This window comes from Plectropomus leopardus, chromosome 17 (assembly GCF_026936395.1).
Source record: "Plectropomus leopardus strain MGB_pleo_1.0 chromosome 17, ASM2693639v1, whole genome shotgun sequence".
Lineage (NCBI taxonomy): Eukaryota > Metazoa > Chordata > Actinopteri > Perciformes > Serranidae > Plectropomus > Plectropomus leopardus.
This window is the reverse complement of record NC_142192.1, coordinates 26799373-26823101: the sequence shown is the minus strand read 5'-3', so window position 1 is coordinate 26823101 and position 23729 is coordinate 26799373. Positions and strand designations below refer to the sequence as shown.

Genomic DNA, 23729 nt, shown 5'->3' with positions numbered 1-23729 from the left:
AAAAATATAAATATTCTTTAGTTGTAAAAATGTTTCCCTAACCTTTCAAAATAATTTTCTAAAGTACGAATTACTTGCAAAATGCGTTGCTCATTGCGTTTTCCCCCGTGTATTGAAAAGAAATCAAACCAAATAGCTCCAGGTTCAAAGGTTTAAATGGTTGTGAAAGAATTATGAAAAGTGATTAAATGTCACACAGGTGATTAGTTAATTTTTTATTTACCTTCTCATTTTTTGTTTTTCTTATTTCCCCGGTATCACCCTTTCAAAATGCATCTAACTTGAAAAAGCTGTTGCTCTCTCCTCCTCCTCCTCCACCGAGGGAAATCCGTCAGGAAATACCAACTGTAGAAAACAACGTCACTTCCGAGACACTTTTTTTCCACTCTAACATTTACGTCATGTTGTGAAATGCTTGTATTACAGGTAGTGTAGGTTTCGATCCTATCCTGTCCACCCACATACAATGATTTAAAAAAATAAATAAATAAATAAAAAATATTATATGTACTTATAACTAAACCTACTGTGAATTCTTCTACACATACACACTCCATACTGTAGATGTCTCCAAAATCCATAGATACATTTCATACAGCAGCTCCATACAGGAACCATAGAAGAAAATAAGCAGGAAATAAGACACTTTAGCATGAGGAATTACTACTGTAGCCCTGGCAGAAGTTAATGGAGCTGCCAGCAACAGACAGGTGTCACTTAATGTGTTTATAATTCCCCCTAAATGTTTAAATCACCTTTGCTTTAAAGGTGGATAGTTTTGGTGGAGCAACAACAGTCGTTGTGTGTGTTTCCTCTTGTTCAGCAGAGACTACAGTCCCAGCAGATGTGGATCAGACTTGGATCTTCGCTCTTGTGTTAAATCAAAATGGAAAAGGTGATCAGCTGTTTCAGGAGGAGCCCGGAGGCTGTGGCCAGGCTCATATGCTTCCCCTGGGCAGGTGGAGGCTCCATACACTATGCACGCTGGGGAAACGTCCTCAACAGCTCCATAGAAGGTAACATGCTGCACTTTGCCCTGATAATCTACACTGTTTGCTCTATATTCACAATTTATAAGATCTTGCAAATTTTACTCATGTAGTCCTTTACCTAAAATCAGCTTTAAAAAAGGAATTGTGGAAATTTGAACTTAAAAATTGATGTCATTATACTGTAAAAAAAAAAAACAAAGTCTTAACATGTTGCAGTATGATTAGATTCATCTTTTGATTTGATGGGGAAAATCCAAAATAACATAGTACAACTTCCACCTGTTATAAACAAGCTGTAATAACTGATGTTTCACATACAGAGAATATAGATATTGCTAGTTTCAAACTCCTGTCCCTAGTTAGGCTTTTAGCAAAGAAAAGGAGGAAATATCAAGGTTACATACAATAACAGTTATGGTAAAAAGAGGACAAAAAGGTAAATATTTACATCAAGCGTGCATAAAATTACAATTACAAATCACATTACAAAGTTACAGTTAAAAAAAATACATACAATGACAAATAGCAATGTTACATGCAGTTACAACACTCAACTAAAATATATTATGAAATAGTTAAAAATGCTCACATCCTTGATTCTACTTAAGCCAACTTTTAACACTTTCTGTTAAAAATCTTAATATCTTGTGTTAATTTTAAGGCTGACTGCCCCAAGGTGGTCTTCTGATGTGCGATTTTTACAATTGCTCTTTGCTGTGCCCCTGGTGTCCCTAACTCCCACATTTGCACTTCCTAAATTTTCATAAAATATCCGGTGCAATTTAGATTGCTTCAAACTGCATGAAATGTTTTTTTATTGGTTTGTTTTTTTTCCCTTTTCTGTCACTTTCAGTCTTTGCTGTCAAACTGCCGGGCAGAGAGAGTCGAGCCAAAGAGCCGTTTTTTGAGAACATGCAGCAGATTGTGGACGAGGTTATCGGTGTGTTGTTACCGGAGCTGAAAGAGAAGCCGTTTGCTCTGTTTGGCCACAGGTGTGATAACATTAAGGGCTTTATAAGTAACATATCAATTATGACACCCTGCTTTGCTTTTTTTAATTCCACTACTCCACAACTTATTTGTTTAACATTTGCACTATCCTGATCTGTTTTAGTTTTGGTGCCTTCACCACATTCGCCGTGGCAGACGCTCTGAAGAGACTGCACAACCTCGAACCAGTTCACATCTTCCTGTCAGGTGCCTCTGCACCTTATGTGAGTTTATTTATTTACCCTTACTGTGATCAATCTGTCTAGTATTGATTTGTTCACTAAAATACCTAAAGAAAAGAATATTTTCACACACATTTCTTTCCTATTGAATAAATCCAGCAGAGGTTAGATATATATTTAGTAATTCCCACACCACAAAAATGTGCATAAATCCAAGCAAATCTCTATGTGTGGTTGCTGCTTGAAAGGTTTTGAAATGGGGAGTTTTTTTGTTTGTTTGTTTTTTAATGAGTGGTTATCTGCACAGTGAACTGTGAATGACATCACAGTCAAGATGTGCTGCTGATTGGTTGGTTGTTAAAAAGTAAAAGGTATAATGATGGGTCCTGAAGCTAGAATTAGTGGGATACCTCAGGGCTTAGATTTGGACACGGGGAACATACCACTTAACCACCACATAACCACATAAACCACATACCACTTAATCTATTTAGGGTCACAGGTAGTTTCAACAAGGTCTTCCCTAAATAAATACCTATACGTAGGAACATCTTCAAAGACGTTCTTCAACACCATAAAGTCATTAATGACAGGTGCATATCAACAAAACCCTCTAAACTAATAAAGAAGTGAACACTAGTGTGCAGAATTTCTATATATTCATAAAGATTTGGCTGGGATTTTTATCTGATGTGGGTCTACAGACCAAAACATCCGGTTCCTTCTATACACTTATAGTTTGGACTCAGTGTTTGTAATATAGCCCACCACTCATATGTTGCCTTTTGTCTTTTAGTCTGAGACACGTATCAAAGCCCCAAAGAGAAGCGACTTATCTGATGACGAATTTCTCAAGTGGATGATTTCGATCGGAGGGACTCCTCCTGAGCTGCTGGCGAACCCTGAGGTCCTGAAGCTCTTCCTTCCTGCCCTGAAAGCCGACCTGCACGTAGTGGAGAACTACAGGTTCATAATTTAATCTGTATTTAATCATTCATTTTAAATTATTTGTGTGATTCAGGATGAATGTTTGTAGTGACCGCAGCTGCTGACCTTCCTGCAGGTGTGACAAGCCAGACAGTCCGTTCCTCTCCTGCCCGGTCACGTGTTTTGACGGAAAGGACGACATTCCTCATGACTTACAAGGTCAGTCCCCTCATGTCCTGCAACAGAGCCTCATCACACACTCCCTCTACCGTCTTACTAAACAGGGATCATGGAGATTTCTCACAAATCATGGTACATTTGGTCCCAGCAAATGCATTTTACTCACACATGTTGGCAGCTTGTTTAGGTGCTCTGCATACTTTGAAACATTTTTGATTTTGTTCCAGATTTATGCACAAGCACCTCAGAGAAAGACACATAAACTTAAGCTCATTAGCATCAGCCTGCAGTGAGGGAAACAACTGGCAAATGTTAATACTGCTTCAAAATGCAGATCAGAGAATCAGCACGTAAATGTCTGTAGATTTTTATTGAATAAAAAATATATATATATATTCTTGATGATGCTATAAAAATATGTGCTGTGTCTGTATGTGCCATCTGTGTTTGCTGAAAGACTCACTGACAGTTTTTCCATTTTTATCTGTAATTATTTGCATGTATTTTATCAACAGCCTGGAAAAGCATCACATCGGGTGATTTCACCGTCAGGATGTTTGATGGATCTCATTTTTACCTGAAGGATTCTGCAAATGAAAAGATTATATTGGACTACGTGACAAAGCAGGTGGAAACATCAGAAATGGATTATTTGTAATGAAATGACAGTAGATTTTATCTAATGACTTATATATTTTTTTAAATAAATTCATTGTGATGGAAATAAAACTTTCAAAAGTGGAACCTATTGTGCGACTAATGGATATTAAAGAGTCATTCAATAAAATTTGATCATATATCAATATTACGGCTGCACTGCACAATTATTTTGTAACTACTTATGTATAATGTAACTGACTCCACACATGTATTATTTCTTCATTTTTAATTTCTACATCCATATCCATAAATTCATACAGTTTCAAAACCAGTCTGTCAGTGTTCTTTGTTGGAGGAACATAAAATATATTTAACTGTTCGTGCATGGATTAGAGAGGTGGAAACATCCACACAAACTTAATTTGTTAATAAATATATTATGTCTTTATCGTACATGTGATGCTTTTACAATGATCTCATTCTTCAAGTTTGATATTCAACCTCAAATACTCTCCTCAGACAAATGAGAAAACACACAGAAAATGTTATTAATGAATATTCAGATCATAGAGCTGGAATCAATATTATATCATTCTCATTAACTGTATTATCTTTATAAACAATTCAAATTAAATAAATATCTACAATCTTAAAAAGGTTCTTGCATCACATTGAGGTATGAGACTGATTTGCATTCGGTTTACTGTGAACCAGAGGAGGAAATATTCAACGTGTGCTGGTTAATAACAGCCTCTGTGCACACAGACTCGCTCACTTTACGTGCAGCTTCTCTTTGCTCACTGAAGCGTGACGTTGGAGCAACAAGAGAAGTTGCAGAGAAGAGCACAAAGGTTGTGGGACTGTGAATGTTTTGTCTCAGGAGTGAGATTAAGCGATGGAAAAGAAAACATTCCCTGGTCAATATTTTGAGAGTTGACGGTGCAAAGTCTGAGGTCAGAGTCTGTGTGTTAAGGAGATTGAGGTGAGGTGAAGGAGGGGTGATGCTACATGTGGCTACCGTCCCGGTTTGGTGGTGGAGGAGGATGAGGAGGAGGAGGCTGCTCGTTGTCCCTCTGCTGCGGGGATGGAGCGTCGGCCTGCGCGAAGGAGTCGGTGGAGCGAGCGCTGATGCGGAGAGGAGCCAGGCGGCGCAGGTTGCTGGGGGTCCACGGCAGCCTCAGCTGGGCCCGCTGCGAAGGAGCCACCGTGCTGCTGTCGAGCTCGGCCTCGGCCAGCCACGGAGGGATCTGCAGCGGCGCCACGGGGTCCAGCTCCGGCATGAAGGCTGGATTCTCTATTCCAGCTGGATGAAAGAAATAAACTGATTTAGCGCTGACAGAGTTTGATGTTAAAGACACTGGAGGAACGTAACTCAGCACATTTACTAATAAGACTTTTTTAATGCCACTAGGGATAAAATTTAAGACAAATTTTACAATAACCTAAACTAAAAAAACATGTATTAACGTATTTTACAGACTTAAGTACAATTTTGCCCAAAAATGTATTGTAACATAAAACATTACACTTTGGTCATGTAAAAAAGGCAGATCTGATTTGAATTGGGAAATGTACGGAAGCGGATTAGGGCCATTTATGATGGAGAAAATAATTTTGGGTAAATCGAGATGAAAGTCGAAATGATGAGAATAAAGTTGAAATTTCGAGAATAAAGTCGAAATTTCGAGAAAAAAACGTCGACATTTCGAGAATAAAGTCGTAATTTCGAGAATAAAGTCGAAAGGAGAGCGGTGAGCCGCGCCGACCTCTGTGTACTTGCCCGGCGAGGGCTGCTCGGGGCCGGGGTGACGGCGGCGGGGAGGTACCCTATCTCCCAGGGGAAGCTCCGGAGAGCCGCGCCCCTCCTCCTCACCACCACCAGGGCAGGCCCTTCAGCCTGACTCTGCAGAGTCGCATTGCACTGCATAGAGGGACCCCTGCCTGCTCAGTTTATTCTCGTCATTTCGACTTTAATCTCGATTTCTTGAAACACCTAACATATAAGCAAGATGGTGGATTTATTTTACCTCCTGCTCTGTAGGTGACTCTCATGGGGTATGAATTGCCTGATGCCTCATAGCCAGAGGCGCTGTCTCCCTCTGAGAACTCAAAATCTAGAAGAAAGAAAGAAATGCTTTTTTTAAAAAATGACTTTCATTAAGCACTTGGACAATTCAGGCTTATGAGTAGTGTTTAAAACTGAAACACAAACCTTCATCACCAGAATAGTAGCTTTTACTTTTGTCTGTTGATTTTCCATTTGGCATCTGCAGGTGGTAGAGCAGCCATTAATATCTAAATTACGTTTTCAAGAAACTTACAAAATATTTAGAGCAAAGCTGTCATACTGATGTTTTGACTGTTATGGCTGGTTATTATTTGCAGTTTATGGGTGCTAGTTATTAGTACGTTAATAAAACAGTACTTGTTTAATACCTTACTTAAATATGATGTTTCTCTGCAAAAATATCTGTTTTTGATTTAATAAAAAAAAATCAAAGTTGGCACAAGAAAATTATAAAGTTGTGACAATTATGATCTCAGTGAGATACTGTCTGATCAGAAAATATGTTTACAATATTATGAAGATGATAGCTATCATTGGCATACTTTGTGCTATGAACACATTTTGGTTGGTTTGGTTTCATACCCAGCCCTTTTGACTATTGCTGAAAATCCCATGTATGTTATACTGTAGATTATCTAATGGCAATGAAACCTTTTGCTGTTGCTCTTTCTTCGTGTGCTTGCTTATTGTCTTTGGTGGAGCAACGCCCATCTTTCCAGACTTAAAGGACTCCAAACGACTCCTCATGGTCCTCTGGAAGATCTCCTGCACTTCATTTTCATCCTTGTTGACATCGAAATGGCTCCGGCTGTATCTGTGCCGGTGCTACGATACAGAAAACAAGAGATAAACATTTAGATTCCGTTTGAGTATTTGAGAGCAGATGTTTGACAAGACAAGCAGGATAGACAAATGCAGTCTGTAACTAATTACTCATCCAGACAGTTTACCACAAGTTTCAGGCTGTTTTAAAAGAGACACTCCACTTATTTTACACATAAAGTTCAGTGTACTCTCAAAGAGTTACTGTGAAAACAATTGTATAATGTCTTCGTTGGCTGCTAAAGTTTGAAGAAATAACCCTGATTGTGACAAACTGCAGGTGGAATGAAGCCTTTGTGTTGCATTGTGGGAAATGTACGGCACAGCATTTCTAGAACTAGTGGGGGCTGCACACCAGGATATTTTGACCTCTGCTGCAACCTTATAGACCTCTTTTTTAAGTGTCCCTGAGTCATTCATCTATATGAAAGTGCAATGCAGTAATGAAAAGCTGCTAAGCTCTGTATTCACTCATCTTACTGCTTATATTTGACAAGCATACTGTTGTGATACGTTTTTGTGTGTAGCTTTGTATTGCATGTCTTGTGTGCAAATCGTAAGCTCTTTCCTTAATCAGTTATATGTAAAATGAATAATCAATTAATCGTTATTTGAAAAAACCAAGAACTTTTTTACTTCAAACAATACCAAACATGTTTTTATGTCAATCAATGCTCACAGCAACATATTTCATATAGTTTGACGGGACTGGAAAGCCTATCGATTGATCAATTAAATCTCATATGTTTGATTAAATTCTCAACAACCAATTAATCGATCGATGATTAATTGTTATTGTCCCTACTTGTGTCTTTTTTTGTATAATGTTGCAGTTTGTTTTTATTCTGTATTGTTTGCTGTTGTGCTGTTCCTTCGTTCTGACTTGACAAAGGACGACTACTGCAAATTAGCTTAAAGTTATAACCTGTTACGATGCATCAAATGGTGACATTTACATTTAAAACCGTACATAATCTGATTTAAAAATAGTAAAATAAATGTCACGAATAAAGTGTGCATTGTGATATGACTCAAAATGCTCACCTGTTTCCTGCCCTTGTACAGATGCTGCTGCAGCAGGTGGTGAGTGTTGATGTCCTCTGTTTCCCTCATACCGTTCATGGTCTGCTCGTGCATCTCCAGGCTCACTGATGGCACAGGGTCTCTTCTACAGCAGGAAGAAAAAGTATGTCACTCACACAGCACCTACTTAGCATTTGCATACAAAATAGAGCGGAGAATTGGCAGTAGATGGTCAGTGCAAGATCATTTCTCCTCGTTTGGTCTGTTTTTGAGAAATAAATGCTTATGGTCACCAGAGGGCAGTGTCTGAGCATATTTAATGTAACATGGGTAATGAAAATTGTAAATTAACCCAAAATTTTAACTTCTAAATAGCTAATTTCTCTTTGGTATCTTGCATTTAAATATGTCTTTCTTCAGATTCATATCTAACATTGAAATAATGAAAGCAAATGGAGAGTTTATTAATAAATAATTTGTTTCTGTATTTTTTAAACCACCCTCTCCTGTGATGTGTGGTGTGTATCAGGTAAAAATATTTGCTCACCTCACAGAGGTCACTGCACCGTGATCATCTGACGTGTCAGCCATGATGTCGGGCATGACCTCTGAGAATTCGTCACCAAACTTCTTCTTGAAGTCGATGTATGCAGTTTCATTGCGGACAAACTCCAGTGAGCCTCTACGTTCGCCCTGTGATGTCAAGACCAGAGAATTTCCTTTAACAACTCAAACAAAATCTCATGTCTTTTTCTTTAACCTCTATTTGAACAAAATACAATTAAACATGTGCAGCATATGAGTCTCACCTCAGCCACGTAGCTCATAGCATCCTTGAGGTTCAGCTGATGGAAGACATTGAAGACGTAGTCACGGTTCTTCCTCGCTGACGGCTTCATCAAAACTCTCGACATCCAGTTCTCCTCAAAGTGATTCCACCTTCACAGCCAGAGAAAAGATCACTGTAGCTTTGTTCAAACACAAACTTGCTCGTTTCATTTAAAAGACGTCTTTACGTACTTGTCCCTCATGTAGTTGTGCCCTATTTGTCCAGATATGTCTTCTATGGCAACAAGCATGTGATCAAACACCTAAACGACAAGAGCACAGATTCTGTAACTGCAGTCCGTTACTTTGTGGTTCTTGCTGTGTAGTTAAATTTTTGAGCTTTACCTTGTTCTGCACTTTTTCTATGAGTGTGAGGTCCGACACGGCAGCTCTCTTCACTTTTAGCCAGGTAACCAGAGGTTTCATCGTTATTCCCTGAGACAGAGGGAGATTCAAGCAAAACATTAGCAGAATTAAGGTGTCATGTTTTGTATAGGAAAGTTGCAAAATGACAAATGTGCCAAAATCAATTCTACCAACAAATGTTGAAAAATTGTGATATATTCAGTGACCAAACTGCTCATATGAGACTGCCCAAGAAAACAAAGACTTTGGAAAAACATCAAGAAAACATGGAAACATTTCTGCAGCGTTCCTACAGCTAAAGGCAAGTTAGATTTAAAAATTTTAAAGACTTTTTAATGCCACTTAGAATGAAAAATAAGACCAATTTTATGATAACTAACTGAAAACAACATCAACATCAAAGACAGGGTTAGGGACAGTTTTTCCCAAATGTTTATTAAAAGATGAAACAGACTTAAAAAAAAAGTTTCAGAAAATCCTGCTTCACATTCGGCATTTTTAGAATTTTGAAAGACTGATTTAATACATTAGACTATCACTTACAGCCTGTTTTTAGAGCAATGAATTAAGTGCTTTTTTTAAGACTTTTCCAGGAACCAGAAGCCCAATTTCAAGGTGATTTTTCTCTGTAATGTTAACTGTCTGTTAATGAAAAACAAACAAAAAGCACCAAAGTATGACTTTAGCTCAGTATCAGGACAGAAAAGCAGTTACCTGGAGAATGACAGTGAAGTACACCACGATAAGAGTCGTGCAGACCATCAGGTTCTTCTCCTTTATCTTGTTCCCATCCAGCATCGTAGCCAGGCCGTATGCAACAGCCCCTCGCAGGCCACCGTAGCTCATAATCACCTGGTCTATTAACTCAATGGGGACCAGCCTGAACTTGTTCAGGATCCAGGTGAGGAAAAACACACCTGCAGCAGACAATCAGTCTTGTTTTGTGACCTCTGACATACGATAGTGTTTGTACTCAAAACTGACAGCGGAGGACAGAAATCTCACCGATGAATCTGTAGACAAAGATGAAGAGGAGTGTGAGGAGGATGAAGCCCGTGTTCCACACCCAGATCGTCTTATCGATGGCCGAGATGCCGAGGAACACGAAGATGATGGTTTCTGATCCGTTGGCTAAAACCTTCATGACATATCTGACTGTGGTGACCGACCTCTCGTCCATGTTTGAATTGATGTACTTCTGGCAGCACATACCGCAGAAGACGATCCTGCAGAATAAAAACACAGAAATAAAGCACATATTTGTGACCTCTATGAACAGAATTAATAAAACAAATAAGACGTTTTTTCATGGAGAACTCACGAAAGGATGGCAGACAAGGAGAGCATCTCAGCAGTCAGGTAGGAGAGGTAACCCAAGACGAAGACGAAGCCTGGCTCAATGATCTGGATGTTTTTCGTGCATCTGGTCAGAAGAGAGATTAGCAGGCCGAACACAAAGCCCACGAGGGAACCGCCAAACGCCACCACAAAGAAGGAAACTGCAGAGACAGAAAGAGAGGACACATGTATGACAAGTTATTTTCATGTTATTCAGCATAATTTCCATTGTATGTTACGTGATTAACGCCTCTATCCAAACTAGCTCTCCGTTAGCACATCTGCATACTCTGACACCGAATGCAGATGTTACATTAATATTTATTAATGTATAAATGAATGTCACTCCTTACTTATTCCTTTAATGATCTCCACAGCATTAATTTTGGCTCCTCCGAGTGACACAAACGCATCAAATACATTAAAGAGCACCTAGGAGAAGAAGAACAAAATTAATCCTCTATCTTTTGGTGGAATAATAAAGTCTAATATACTGAATAAATATTTTAAGTTTTAACCCTTTTTGCTCCCATTTTTCACACATATAAGTTAAAAATGAAAGACTTTTTTCCTGTACTTCTCCTTTTTCAAGATCACAGAATTACAGATATTACAGAATTATTATTATCAGTCTGCATCTCCCTTAAAAGAAATTAAAACATTGTAGATAAGCAAATGTACATGGTGCGATAATCATCAACTTTCATATCATGGTATAAATTAAAACCAGCATATCGTTGGGGTGTCCTACAGCTCAGTAGGTAGCGCAGGCGCCCCATGTACAGAGGCTACATCTTAACGCAGCAGCCACGGGTTCGATTCAAACCTCGACCTTTGCTGCATGTCATCCCTTCTCTCTCCCCCTTTCATGCTTAAGCTGTTCTATCAAACAAAGGCTTATGTCCAAAAAATATTCTAAAAACAGTATATCACAGCAACCCTAGTCCATGTAAAATCAAAGAAGAACTGGGAATGATGTGTGTGCAGATATTTCCATGTTTTTTGGTGCAGATTGTTGTCACCCAGCACCTGCAACAGATGCATGGATGTGCCCTTAACCTTTAATGATTACCCCATTAAAATCCACACATTAAAAGTGACAAAGTTTCACTATGACAACAGTGCAATGTTTTTTTCAACAGTCCTCAGAGAGGTAAGAAGGTTTCAAAACTTGAAAGTAACACCTTTTCTATTCCCTTTCAATCCTCACTGTTGTCTCAGCATTGATGATAAATATAGCAGAATTTAATGACTCATAAAACATAAAAGCAGTATTTCTCATCAGATCGACCTCCTCAAAGAAAACTTTGATTGACCAGAGAGAGAAAAAGTTCGGGCAAGTTGACAAGAAGTCGGGGTAAAGGTCCTCACTTTGAAGTGCACAATGTTTGTATTCCTTACACTTCATGTCATGGGAGTATACTTTCCCATGATGAATGTCTTGGCAAACGCACAAACTGTTCTGCTTCCCGGCAAGTAACAAAAAAACAAACAAACATTGTGTCATACGAACCACCGTCACACCATCGTTGAGCAGCGACTCTCCAAACACCATGATGAAGAGGACCTCGTTGACGTGGACTTGCTCAAACACAGCGATGACAGCTACAGGGTCGACAGCAGCAATCAGACTGCCAAACAGAAGATACTGCAGCAGACCGATGTCCAGGTCACCTGCATCACACAGGACAGGAAATATGCACAATGTGGCTTTTTTAACATGGCTGTGCAGAGCGCTGTAAGAATCTGTGTGAGAATCTCTGTGCATGGCAGCGTAGTAGTTCAGACAGTCCACCGCTTTGGTCCTGACTGGCTTTTTATTTAAGAAACATTGCAAAGGTACGGACGTTCCTATCCTATCAAGATGCTGAAAAACGTATCCATGTTTTTTTTTTTTCAAATCAATTTGATTACTGCAATGCTCCTTTAACTGGCCACAAGAAACAGTCAAAGGAAGAGAGAGCACATTAGTCCAGATTTAGCAACACTCCACTGGCTCCCAGTATCTTTTAGAATAAATTTTAAGATTCTTTTCCTTGTTTTCAAAGCTCTTAATGGTTTGGGACCGGCCTGCATTGCAGACTCTCTGTCCTTCACAAGCTTTCAGATCTTCTGCTGCTGGGTTTTTAAATACACACATTTATATGCACAAGCTTACAGCTTTTGGAATACCCTTCCAAAAGGGTATATGAATAGCTGAATAACCCCTTGCAGAAATAAAAATAGACTTGAAGCTTCCATGGTCCATCAATCTGAGCACCCAAAATGATACTGACTTCTTTTACTGTGAGTGGTATGAAGCCTGCTCAAGTGTCTTACCCATGGCTCCTCCCATGTGACACCCCCACAGCGACAGCCCCAGGCTCGCGGCGTTCCAGCAGGTCCCGATGACGGCGTAGACCAGGATGGCCCCCATGTTGCTGAAGAAGAGCTTGTTTGGCATGGAGTAGCCTGCGTCCAGGATGATTTGAGGCAGCAGATAGAAGAAGAACACTGTTGGAGTCAGCGTGAAGGTCTGCACCTTGTCTGCACCCCAAATAATCCCGCCCAGGATGAAGCCGAAACAGATGAGCAGGGCGCTCTCTGGGATCACGCTAGTCACATGGTGGTTGGCCTCGATGACTGACAGAAGAGAGGGGAAGTTTTTCATAAAATGTAAAACTTTATTCAGTGGTACCAGCAAGTGTAAATTCACAATAAACAAGACTAAGACTGAAATTTCTTGACATTTAACTGACAAGGTTTTAAACACATTGCATCATAACCAAACCATAAAATTTAAACTCTGTGTGAGGTTGCAAAATTCACAAATGATCAACTGTCGCACTCGACTGAGAAAGTGCCACTTTTTGTTCTGAGCATATGATTAACCAGCATGGTGGCGCGTATGAAGGTTCATAAATCTCTCTGCCTAACTAAAGACAGACTTATGCTTAAAGTGGCTTGATTGAATGGCCTGACAATGAGTCACTAAAGCATATTAAATATTCAAACCTACTGAACCGTTTAAACTTTTGATGTGCTGATATGTTTCATTCAAAAGTAGTTTGAGATTAAGTTTAGGAGGCTTTGGATGAAGGCCATTTTTTCAACAATGTGTTATTATATATGTGTATATTTGTGTATGAGACTAGAACCCCACAAAGCTAAAAAGTGGAAGATAATAAACTCGTTTACACAGGCCACATACAGCCCAATTTGATCTCAAGTGGCCCAGACCTGTAAAATTACAACAGCTCCAAATGTTTCCCTTTCTTTCAGTCTAAGAAGTGACATCTTTCAAATTACTTCTTAACACTTACCTGTAACTATTATTGTTTTTATCTCATATTGTCATTGGGAATTCTATTCCTTTATTTTTGTATTATTCTAAGTAATTTGATTTTATGTACCTATGTGCAATCTGCAAGGCACTTAGTTGCCAACATTGCTTATCGAAAGGTTTATTGCAGGATTCCTTTAATGTTGTATTTCCAAAAATTGTCAGATTTTATTTGCCTAAATTCTGCATTTTTTTTCAATTAAAGAAGTTCATTCCAAAAAAACATTCATCACTTTACAAAACAAATGAGGAATAGCCCGTTATGTCTTAAAAAAAGAAGCACAATTTCAACAATATATCCCAGTTTTTCCACATTCACTCAGTCTACTACTCACTGTCATTACATGTGCATTTTCTATGCATTTCCAGTCCTGTGCAGCAAAGCTGGCATCATCACATCAAACCAAAGTGGAAGCTATTGAAGCAGGTGAAGTTATATATATATATATATATATATATATATATATATATATATATATATATATATATATATATATATATATATATATATATATATATATAGACATACATATATATACACATACATACATACATACATGCATACACACACACACACACACACACACACACACACACACACACATATATATATATATATATTCAGTATGTTTAAATATATCCACAATAAGTATGAATTATTTTTTATGAGAGCTGCATTCTGGTCACGGTGGAAAAGCCTCTGAAGCAGCATTTTCCATGAAATAGGCCACTCACTGTTTCACTTGCTTCTTAAATCTGGCACCACTTAGATATCACAGGTGCATCAGTTGCATTGGACCCAATGGTGGGCCAGTACTAGCCCACAGGCCGTATGTTTGACACCCCTGTTGTAAAATGTCTAAAACTCTTGATAATCTGTGGAATTTCTAATGCAGTACAAACATGCATAACAACAGAAGAAACTCCTCTATTCTCTGGAACTGAGCTGATAACACAGACTGCTGTTCACTGCTGCAGGATGTGACACTGTTACAATATCATGGTAAAAAAAAGTTTGTCAAAACTAAAGTACTTGCATGGTTAAAGGCACTTAAAACATATTTTCTCAGTCAGCTTCTTTCTATTAGTGATCAATAAACTACAGCCAAAGTTAAAAGAGTCTTGGTTATTTCACGTCACAGATTTTGATATATCTGTTTTGATCTTGCTGTTACGAATTAAAATCTGACAACTGTTTTGTATGTATGTGAGTATGTTTGCTCATGTTGACTGAGCACTATCAAATTAAATCTGCCATACAAGGGCAAAACTTCATTTTGGTCAAAAAGGAATTTTCATATTTTTTTAACAATAAAGACCTGTTGTATCACGAGGAAAAACTAACCAATTTCTCCTTTGTTGTTTTTTGTTGAAAATAGTGCATGGCTTTACAAAATATATTGATGAATAATAAATAGTAAGCTAAAAGTTGTGCAATATACCGCTAGATTCTATGTAGTTCATAATCATTATCATACAGTTTGTTGCTTGCTGTAATCAACAACAAAAAAGAAAGATCAAATGTAAATTAATGCCTTTTGTTGTGTCATGACTCATTATTATTTTGTAGACCATGAAAACACAGGTCAAAGGTTAAGTCTGAGCTTAAAAATTTTATGTAGATAATGAAATTAATTAAAAAGACTAAGAAAGGACACATTTTCAATATTATGCTTAAAGCTCATTTAGCTGGAAAACACACACACAGTCCTGATGAAGAAGATCATTTAAGAATTTGACTGTTAAAATCTAAATAAGAATGTTTCTGGGTTTGTTTTAAAACTTTAACCATAATAATATGTATAATGTGTGTCTGTCCTTGTTTAAACTGTATATGCTATTTTGTACACAGTTCTCACTTCAAAAAGAAATTACAATCTCAACGAGCATAGCTCTTTAAATAAGGAACTATATCAATGATAAACAAAGTAAATAATAAATGCTTATTTAGTCATATAAACAAATTGTTTTTAAATCTATGAAATTGTTTCAATTTCAAGACCAGATAATATGGATAATTTATGTGTATGCTGACGTGGAAAATGAGAGTTTTCCACTGGGTGTAACAACAAGATAACATTGTAATTATTTTACATTAGATGGGTTAAAAATAGCCCAACATTATCTTGTTTGACTGAGGAATCTGTCGGACTGCAACATCCAAACTACACATGACATAACCAACAGGCTGACGCGTTTTTGGGCCTTTCTTATTTTTTTATCTCATAATATCAATAATCAAATGACAGATGGTTCGTAACTGGTTTCTACCACATGTATTTCCTAAAATATTTGTTACATACCCAATTTAGCCAAACCAGCCACCAATATCCATAGTGCAATGAGATAAGGAGTCTCCACATGGTGCCACTTAAAGGTAACGATGGGTATTCCTGTGATGACACTGGAGCCGTGGCCGTGTTCAGTGTGATTTGATTTGGACTCAGACTGCGGCTTTAGATTGGACTCTTGATGCGCCGCGTCCCCGTTCACCCTCGTAACCCCTGAGACGAGGCAGATGAGCAACACTGACCCCAGGAGCCAGTGGTGTACATATCCGCAGTGTCGCATTTGACTGAGTAAATTTAAAAAAACGCAGTCAAAAGAGCAAAAAAAGTCCTTTATCTCTGATGTCAAGGAAGTAAACTGTTTGTATCAAGGCCAGGCTGAACTGCTGGACAATGTGTCACACCTCTTATCCCTCCTTTTTTTTGGGGTGGGTCAGTGCGTCCTCAGTCTTACTCACTCCTGTTTACTATCTTCTCGTTACGCTTCCCCTCTACTGCTCCATCTTTTATCTCAGTCCGCAACTTCTTGTCCTCCCACAGTCTGTGGTCAGCAGCGGAGCCGTGACTTCAGATGTGAGCAGAACCCTGGACTCAGCCTTTTATATGTACAGTATCTCCTCTACAGCCAAGGTTGTGTGTGTGTGTGTGTGTGTGTGTGTGTGTGTGTGTGTGTGTGTGTGTCTGTGTGTGTGTGTGTGTGTTACAGGGGGGAGTAACGGATGTCCAAGAAAGGTCTCCAGTTATTCAGTCACGTTTAAAACATTCACCAGTCATTGCTTTATTTTTGCTTTCAGGTGTCTTAACGAAACAACACACATTTTCTGTGTGTGTGTGTGTGTGTGTGTGTGTGTGTGTGTGTGTGTGTGTGTGTGTGTGAGAGAGAGAGTTTAGGAACATTTCCACTGGTTCTGTCTCACAGCTTTGTACTCAGTAATGATTGACGCTGACATTGCTCAATCCTGGTTAAAGACTCTCAGTCCTGACGTGATAGAGATGAGAAAGTTGCCCTCCAGCAGGCCCAAAATAAACTTCTACTGTGATATTACAGAGCTATGATTCACTTAAAAACAGATTCCTTAGTTTTATACTGTAATTTTAGATAGTATAACTCCATCTCAGAGCTCCTTCCTAAAATAATTTGGCTAAATTCAAATTATGGTGTTAATGCTCACTTCCAGTTTTTCCCCCACATATTTTGCACTATTCACATTCATGGTTGAAGTGATATCTGCCATCAGTGTGAATGGATCTTTGCCCTCAAACACCTCACATGCAACCAATAACATCGCAAACATGCGTGTTGGAATAACAACAACAAAAAACGTCTTATTTCCCAAACAAGCATTTGGGAAAAAAATTAATGACATCGCAGTGCAGCCTTCATGTCACTAATCTTTAGCTCTGAAGGTTGGACGATAATTTGTCATATGTTGAGGATAATGTCGAGAAGAAGAAGGAACACTAAAGCCATAGCCGTCGCTCTGTTCATATATATTGTTCAGGTATACAATACTACACACTTTTGCAGCACAGAGCATAATCTGAGCGCAAGCACAGTTAAAGTGAAACTGTTAATCCGCAGCTGAAAATGTTCTAATTGCTCCTGATTAAGAAATGTTTACTAAAACTACACTGCCTACGTGTTTAACGAAATTACTGAGCCTCTTTAAAAATGAAAGTGCATATTTGAGAATCATTAATAAAGATTTATGCCTACACTAAAAACCTCTGGGCCCGAGGACGGACCCTGACACTGACAGACTTACACATTGTCGGTTTTGATCTTTTCAAAAGATTTGTTGACTATAAGATGAATATAGAATAACAACAGACGTATCCTTTTAATGCTCACTACACCTGCATCTCTCCATGATACGCTTTGATTCAATGAACTTGTTGCATTATGACTGGGTGTTTTTTTTAGGCAAGGTGTCCCATCCTGTTTGAGCAGGACAAGGGACAATAGCCTCATTGGTTAGCTGGACTGGTTTGCTGATATGATACGTACACACTGGCACAGGTGTGAACCTGTGTGTCTCTATGAAGAGCTGTTTATGAGTCACAAAAGTATCTGAAGTTTCTGTTATGGAAATAAATGGCATTATTTGGGCTAATCTAATTTAGAATATCTGTTAATACTAAAGCTCATTCAGTTGCACAATTTGACAGCTATTACTAAATTTGGTGTCTTGAATGATTAAAGCAGCTTTATATATGATGGACATCTTGGTTTCTGACAGTGCTGGAAGAAGTATCCTTTACTTAAGTAAATCTAAGTGAAAGTACTCCACTACAGGTAAAAGTCCTGCCTTAAAAACCCTATGTATGTGAATACTATCAGCAAAATGCACTCTAAAAATCAAAAGTAAAAATATTTATTGTGCTGTTAAATGCTCCCTGTCAGTGTTTTGCTAGTATATCTGATGTTTTGGGATTATTATTACTGCTGCATTATGTTGCATTTTACTACAGTATATGTTTAATTTGTGCCCATTTTAACTCCTTTATATACTACTGGGTAGTTAAATCTACAGCAATGCGTCATTTTATGTAAGATCATCATATGTTTGTAGTACGGCTGTCCTGTAAGAAGCACATTTCTCTAAAAAATGTCATGGTGTTAGAAAAACAGCCCTGTTTTCAGCTTTATGTTTATGATGACGTATGTTACAGCTGACCCCCCCCCCCCATTAACGAAATTTTTCAACCTTTAGTTTATCACAAACATTCAAATTTAAAATTACCAAATTTGGAGATAATGCTTAAAACTTTTCTATCTTTAATGCAACTAAAGCCTTCAGACAAATGTAGTGGAGTAAAACTATAAAGTTGCATAAAAGGGAAATACTCATATAAAGTACAAGTACCTCGAATTAGCACTAAAGAATAGTAACAGAGTTCTGACACTGGTTTCTGATGTGCTCGAAATGCTGTAAATCATTCTAATAAGAACATTTAGCTGCACAGTCGAGCATGAACTCCCCCAGTTCAGCCTTATTAACTAATGACCTAAAATATCTCGCTGAACAGTGACCGGCCTTTAACTTGAGCCTTTCAGTCATTGTAAGTGGCCACAGCTCCCTGCACACGTTTAGCCACTACACGAAGAGGGGTCAACTCATGGTGACAAAGAGAGGTCACGCAGCGGTCATTTTCAGATGGAAAGGTACAGTAACTACAGTACGAAACTGTTGTGGTTTTCACAATGAAATGTGACATATGTGACCTCAGTCAGCGTAAGCATTAGTGTGTCAGTGTGTGTTGCATACTAACATGTTGAACTTACTCACCTGATGATATTCAGTTTAAGGAATGTCAAATGAGTTCAAAAAATCAATTACAACATCACCACCCTCATAAGAGAGTGACCTGTTGGGAGTCGAAAGGTCACTGAGAGTGACAGTATATGTGAAAAAATGTAGCTCACCTTAACATTTCTCATAAAAACATGAACCTCAATTCTGAAACACGCATTAACTCTAATTTGGTTATAAAAAAAATCTCCAGAAGAGGTGAGACCAGAGAAGCTACATCCCTGTGCTGACTGTCAGGTGAAAAAGAAGCTTTCCAGCCCATGACAGACACATAAACCTGCATTTATTGTCCATTGTCCTCCCATTAGCTCAGAGCAGAGGGGCTTTACTGCAGTCAGGAGGATGAAAGAAGGAGAGCATTGTCAAACTGTAAAGAGGAAATAAGACCTGAGGAAAATTGGTACCATTGTCCGCATTTCTGTGAACTACGGTGAGTAAGCATAAAGTCAACATCTAAAGTGTGCATGTTTGAGTTTATGCAAGATTGCTTTATGAAATTTATTTGTCTGAGTTCCTTTAAAGTTTGCCAACCCAAATCATGGGTATGCGTTTTTATTTTTATTTTGTTTTTAATTTTTGCTTTCAGATGGGTTTCAAGTAGTTTCAAGAGCGGGTTTTACTTAAGTTGATTGTTTAAAAGTTTTTATTTTTTGTTAATTTTTTATTAGTTTCAGTTATTATTATTTTAGCATTATAATATGAGAGGTATATTAGATTTAAGACTTTCAGAATAAATATTACAACACAAGCACAGCATATTATGAAGGCAGCCAACTCATAGTCATGTAAACATACCATCTCAATTAAATATATATATACCAATACCTCCCTCTTTATGCTTGTGTTGACAAATTGAAAAAACCTGAATCTAAAGTAATTTCCTGTGTATTTCTATTTCTTAATACTTTAGCTTAATACTTTTGTGCGCACATGTATGACTGCGCTCAAGGACCTCTCACAGTTGCAGTTACATACAACTGTTAAAAAACATATTTTATTTTCTGTTAGACTGTCATTAACAGCTGACTCCGCACTCCTGTTACTGGCCCATAGGTGGCTGCAAGTTTTCTGGAAATTGCCTCGGCTAGAAACAACCAGTCGCAGCTCCATCAAAGATAGACAAGGCATGTATTTTGTGCACTGGGGCGTCTGCTGAAGTTACTGATCTGTACTGAGATCTGTACTTTTCTAGTGTCATACAAAGTTTTAGTTTTTAGTTTAGTTTTAGTGAACTATAATTACTTTGTATCAAACTGACTGTGTATGTCAAGATTATAAACATATTGAAGTACTTGCTAATGGTTTCCTCTGCAGAACGATCTAAGAGTCCTATTATCTCTGTATCCATAAAACTTTAATCCCTATATGAAATGGCAGATTAAGTGATAACATTTCAGAGGTGTCCTCTAATCCCTGCGTAAATGTTTGCCTTCTTCGCAGCCTTTGCTCTTTCAAATGTGGTTCTTCAAACAATTTCAAGCGTGAGCTCAAAATTTCCTCAAGGACTGTGGTGATATGCTGTCCTTTGCAATCTTAGTAATTCAAGAACATGGTTAAAACCCATGCTTACCAATCACTTTTTTTATTTTAACAAAAGTAAACTATGTTGAATCTAATTTTAAGAATTAGTCTCTAAAACTTGCAAAATTCTAAGCATTTCTTTTGAGAAAAACTCAAATGACAGACGTCAGTAACTGCTAAAATGAAACATAGTTCTTTGTTATCACTAATAATCTCTTGTGATCTCTTGCTTCTGTCAGTACAAACATGACTGTAACATTTTCAGCCAAACAGATCAGCGCTGAAGCTGCCAAAGCTGACATATCTACTGTAACTACTTACAGACAGAAAAAAACTCAGTTAGTTGTGTCTAATTTCATTGTTTGGTTATCAACATTGGTCATTTCCTGTGTCATATACAGACAGCCACAGTCCCGTATTTATGCCAGTAAAGGTGTACACAAACACACACACACACACACACACACACACACACACACACACACACACACACACACACACACACACACACACACACACGAACACATGCTCATTCATTTACATTGTCCACAGTGCCGCAACCCATTGTCTTCTGTTGTGTATACATGACATGCTAATGACCATGTTCTAGGATAAGACATGTACGCCGGCTTTATCTGGTGAAATTAACAGAGGACAAGTACTCTTTAGGCCCAAATTTATAATTCTATTTAATTATTTCAGAAGTGGAATTTGTCCAGCGTTCAACCAAAGCCTTTGAATTTGAAACATCTTAGAAAACACATAACATGGTATTGGGTGACAGTTTTTATCTGAACTGCCGGACAGTACCATGGTTAGGCGTGTATTTTACAGACCCTTAAACAATGGAATGAGGATGGCCGACGTGACAATATTTACAATGAAACTAACCCGTTAAAGGAATAATTCACCCCCCAAATGGCCATATACACGCTAATGGCTCTGCTGATCTACCACTGCTTTTGGCCAACTAGTACCAACAGTATTGGACATATCGCAAAAACAAAGGCAAAAGACTCTCACCATTGACCCAACATTGACCAACAGCCAATAGCAGCTTGATGTGTCAAACTCCTGCAGCGCCCAATGAAGTGGACTAGATATCATCTTATATTTTGGATATCATCAGTGTTGTCTTTTCCTGGTTTTTATAGGTCCAGTGTGTAGGGTTAAGGGGAATATATTGGCAGAAACTTAATATATTATAATAAGTTTGTTCTCTTTAGTGTTTAATTCCCTAAAAATAAGAAATGTTGTGTCATAGTTACCTTAGAATGAGCCCTTAATATCTACATGGGGAGCAGGTCCTCGTCCACGGACATTGTCATGTTGCAATGCCATGTTTCTGCAGTATCCCAGAGCAGACAAACCAGACACTGGCTCTAAGTAGAGCCATTCACATTTTTGCATCAGCCACCATAGTCAGCAGCCCTTCCGTGGTAAACAGTATCTCAAAAATGCAGATATTTAACGTGAACTGTTTATTCAGTGTTTTTAACTATTTAAATTACCAGGTCTGGTTCTTTTGTTGTTGTTTTTTTTTTTTGGAGAGGACGAGATCTGTGAATAATGCAGCTCACGGTAAAAAAAACTCTAAACAACAACCAATGAAGGGCTCTTAACTGGGAATTCACGCTAGATTCATGGGAGAAGTATTAGCTCATTGCAATCTGTAATCGTCACAATTAAAAGCCACTAAATCCTACACACTGCTCCTTTAAAGGCTCTACAGTGAGGTGGTGTAATTCTCTGAACTTACCAGACTGTTGTAGTTGTTCTATTATTTGCCTTTACACAGTTAGTCATTATATACAAAGCACTGCTGATTATTAATCAAAAATCAAATTGTGTAAATATTTAGTGAAAGCACTAACAATCAACCCTACAATAGTGTCAAAATATCAATATCAAGGTATTTGATTAGAAAATATTGCAAAAAATATATTTGATTTTTTGCATATTGCCCAGCCCTAGCCACAACATAAGAATGCTTACATGTCAATGCATTGGTAATAATAACATGCTCTGAAAGGGATTTTACTTTTGATACTTAGGTAGATTTTTCTAATACATGTTACATATTTTTTCTTATAGGAAACTATACATTCAGGCCTTTTAAATGTAATGGAATACATTGTGGTATTAAACTAAAAGTACTCCTGCCAAAGCTTCTATTAACCACCTTTATCTTTGAAGTAATAATTCTGCACTCACTGAAATAACACCCTAATCTCAATCTGATGTCACCTCTAATTAAGTCACCACAACAAGATGATCAAAATACGCTAAACGTAATCATGTTTACTGTTTAAATAACTGTCTCAGGTGCTCTTTTGATAAGCCCTCAATGGATGAAATTTGGCAGAACTCACTGATTTTGCAGAGCCAGCTGACCAGGATCCACAGGGCTACCAAGTACGGAGTGGAGACGTGGTGCCACTTCCAGCTCACAATGGGCAGAGTGGTGATGGGTCCTCCTCCGTGACCGTCTCCATGTCCGGAGTCATGGCCTGAGTCTGTCCCGTGTCCAGTGCTCGAGCTGTTCCCATGATCGCTGCCTGTGTCGTGTCCTGTGTCGTGTCCTGTGTCGTGTCCCGTGTCATGTCCCGTGTTGTGTCCTGTGTCGTGTCCTGTGTCTGAAGTGCCTGTGTTGTGTCCTGTATCTGAAGTTCCTGTCTCAGTGTTGTGTCCTGTGTCATCATTGGCCAGGCTCGGACATCTGGACACCATCAGCAGCATACAGAGAAAAAGTGCAAATCGCCATTTAACTGCCATGTTTGGGGAAAATTGCTCCACAAAGTGTTACTGCAAAAGTTATTTAGACTGTTGACTCAAGTGCTCAGAGTGTTTCATTCCTCTCCTGTGTGTCTTCCTTCCCTCTCAGGACACTTTGTTCTTATTGACATCCATATCTTTATGTGGCCTGAGCATTGTGGGCCCTCTCTGCTCTCCTCTCTGCTGAGGATAC

At 38.3% G+C, this 23729-nt stretch overlaps 2 protein-coding genes across 4 annotated transcripts; one reads left to right on the top strand and one right to left on the bottom strand.

Moving 5' to 3' along the window:
• The first annotated feature begins 551 nt into the window (after positions 1-551).
• On the top strand, positions 552-4076 carry olah (oleoyl-ACP hydrolase). Of its 2 annotated transcripts, none has more exons than XM_042507193.2 (7): positions 552-710; positions 824-1016; positions 1846-1984; positions 2107-2206; positions 2961-3130; positions 3228-3310; positions 3787-4076. In XM_042507193.2, exons 2-7 carry the CDS (start codon positions 887-889, stop codon positions 3927-3929), a joined length of 765 nt encoding a protein of 254 aa, XP_042363127.2. In that variant the 5' UTR covers positions 552-710; positions 824-886; the 3' UTR covers positions 3930-4076. The 2 variants fall into 2 exon arrangements, with proteins under 2 accessions (XP_042363127.2, XP_042363128.2); XM_042507194.2 differs by having other exon boundaries at positions 556-710; positions 827-1016.
• Positions 4077-4147: 71 nt separating this feature from the next.
• Positions 4148-23729, bottom strand: LOC121958295 (sodium/hydrogen exchanger 3-like). 2 transcript variants are annotated; one of them, XM_042507184.2, is made up of 16 exons: positions 23134-23729; positions 12636-12938; positions 11830-11990; positions 10670-10748; positions 10300-10477; positions 9984-10204; positions 9693-9895; positions 8958-9047; positions 8805-8875; positions 8594-8723; positions 8332-8477; positions 7806-7929; positions 6591-6764; positions 6084-6138; positions 5899-5985; positions 4148-5174 (listed from the first exon to the last, which is right to left on the bottom strand). In XM_042507184.2, the coding sequence occupies exons 1-16, from the start codon at positions 23534-23536 to the stop codon at positions 4876-4878; spliced, it is 2724 nt and encodes a 907-aa protein (XP_042363118.2). In that variant the 5' UTR covers positions 23537-23729; the 3' UTR covers positions 4148-4875. The 2 variants fall into 2 exon arrangements, with proteins under 2 accessions (XP_042363118.2, XP_042363119.2); XM_042507185.2 differs by lacking the exon at positions 23134-23729 and adding an exon at positions 15942-16505.

Coding starts and splice junctions, on each gene's coding strand:
- olah (XM_042507193.2), top strand. CDS start 887: ATGGAAAAGGTGATCAGCTGTTTCAGGAGGAGCCCGGAGGCTGTGGCC. Junction 1,017..1,845: donor CCTCAACAGCTCCATAGAAG/GTAACATGCTGC, acceptor TGTCACTTTCAG/TCTTTGCTGTCAAACTGCCG. Junction 3,311..3,786: donor CATTCCTCATGACTTACAAG/GTCAGTCCCCTC, acceptor TTTTATCAACAG/CCTGGAAAAGCATCACATCG.
- LOC121958295 (XM_042507184.2), bottom strand. CDS start 23,536: ATGGCAGTTAAATGGCGATTTGCACTTTTTCTCTGTATGCTGCTGATG. Junction 10,749..11,829: donor TCAACGATGGTGTGACGGTG/GTTCGTATGACA, acceptor TTCTTCTCCTAG/GTGCTCTTTAATGTATTTGA. Junction 5,986..6,083: donor CTACTATTCTGGTGATGAAG/GTTTGTGTTTCA, acceptor TCTTTCTTCTAG/ATTTTGAGTTCTCAGAGGGA.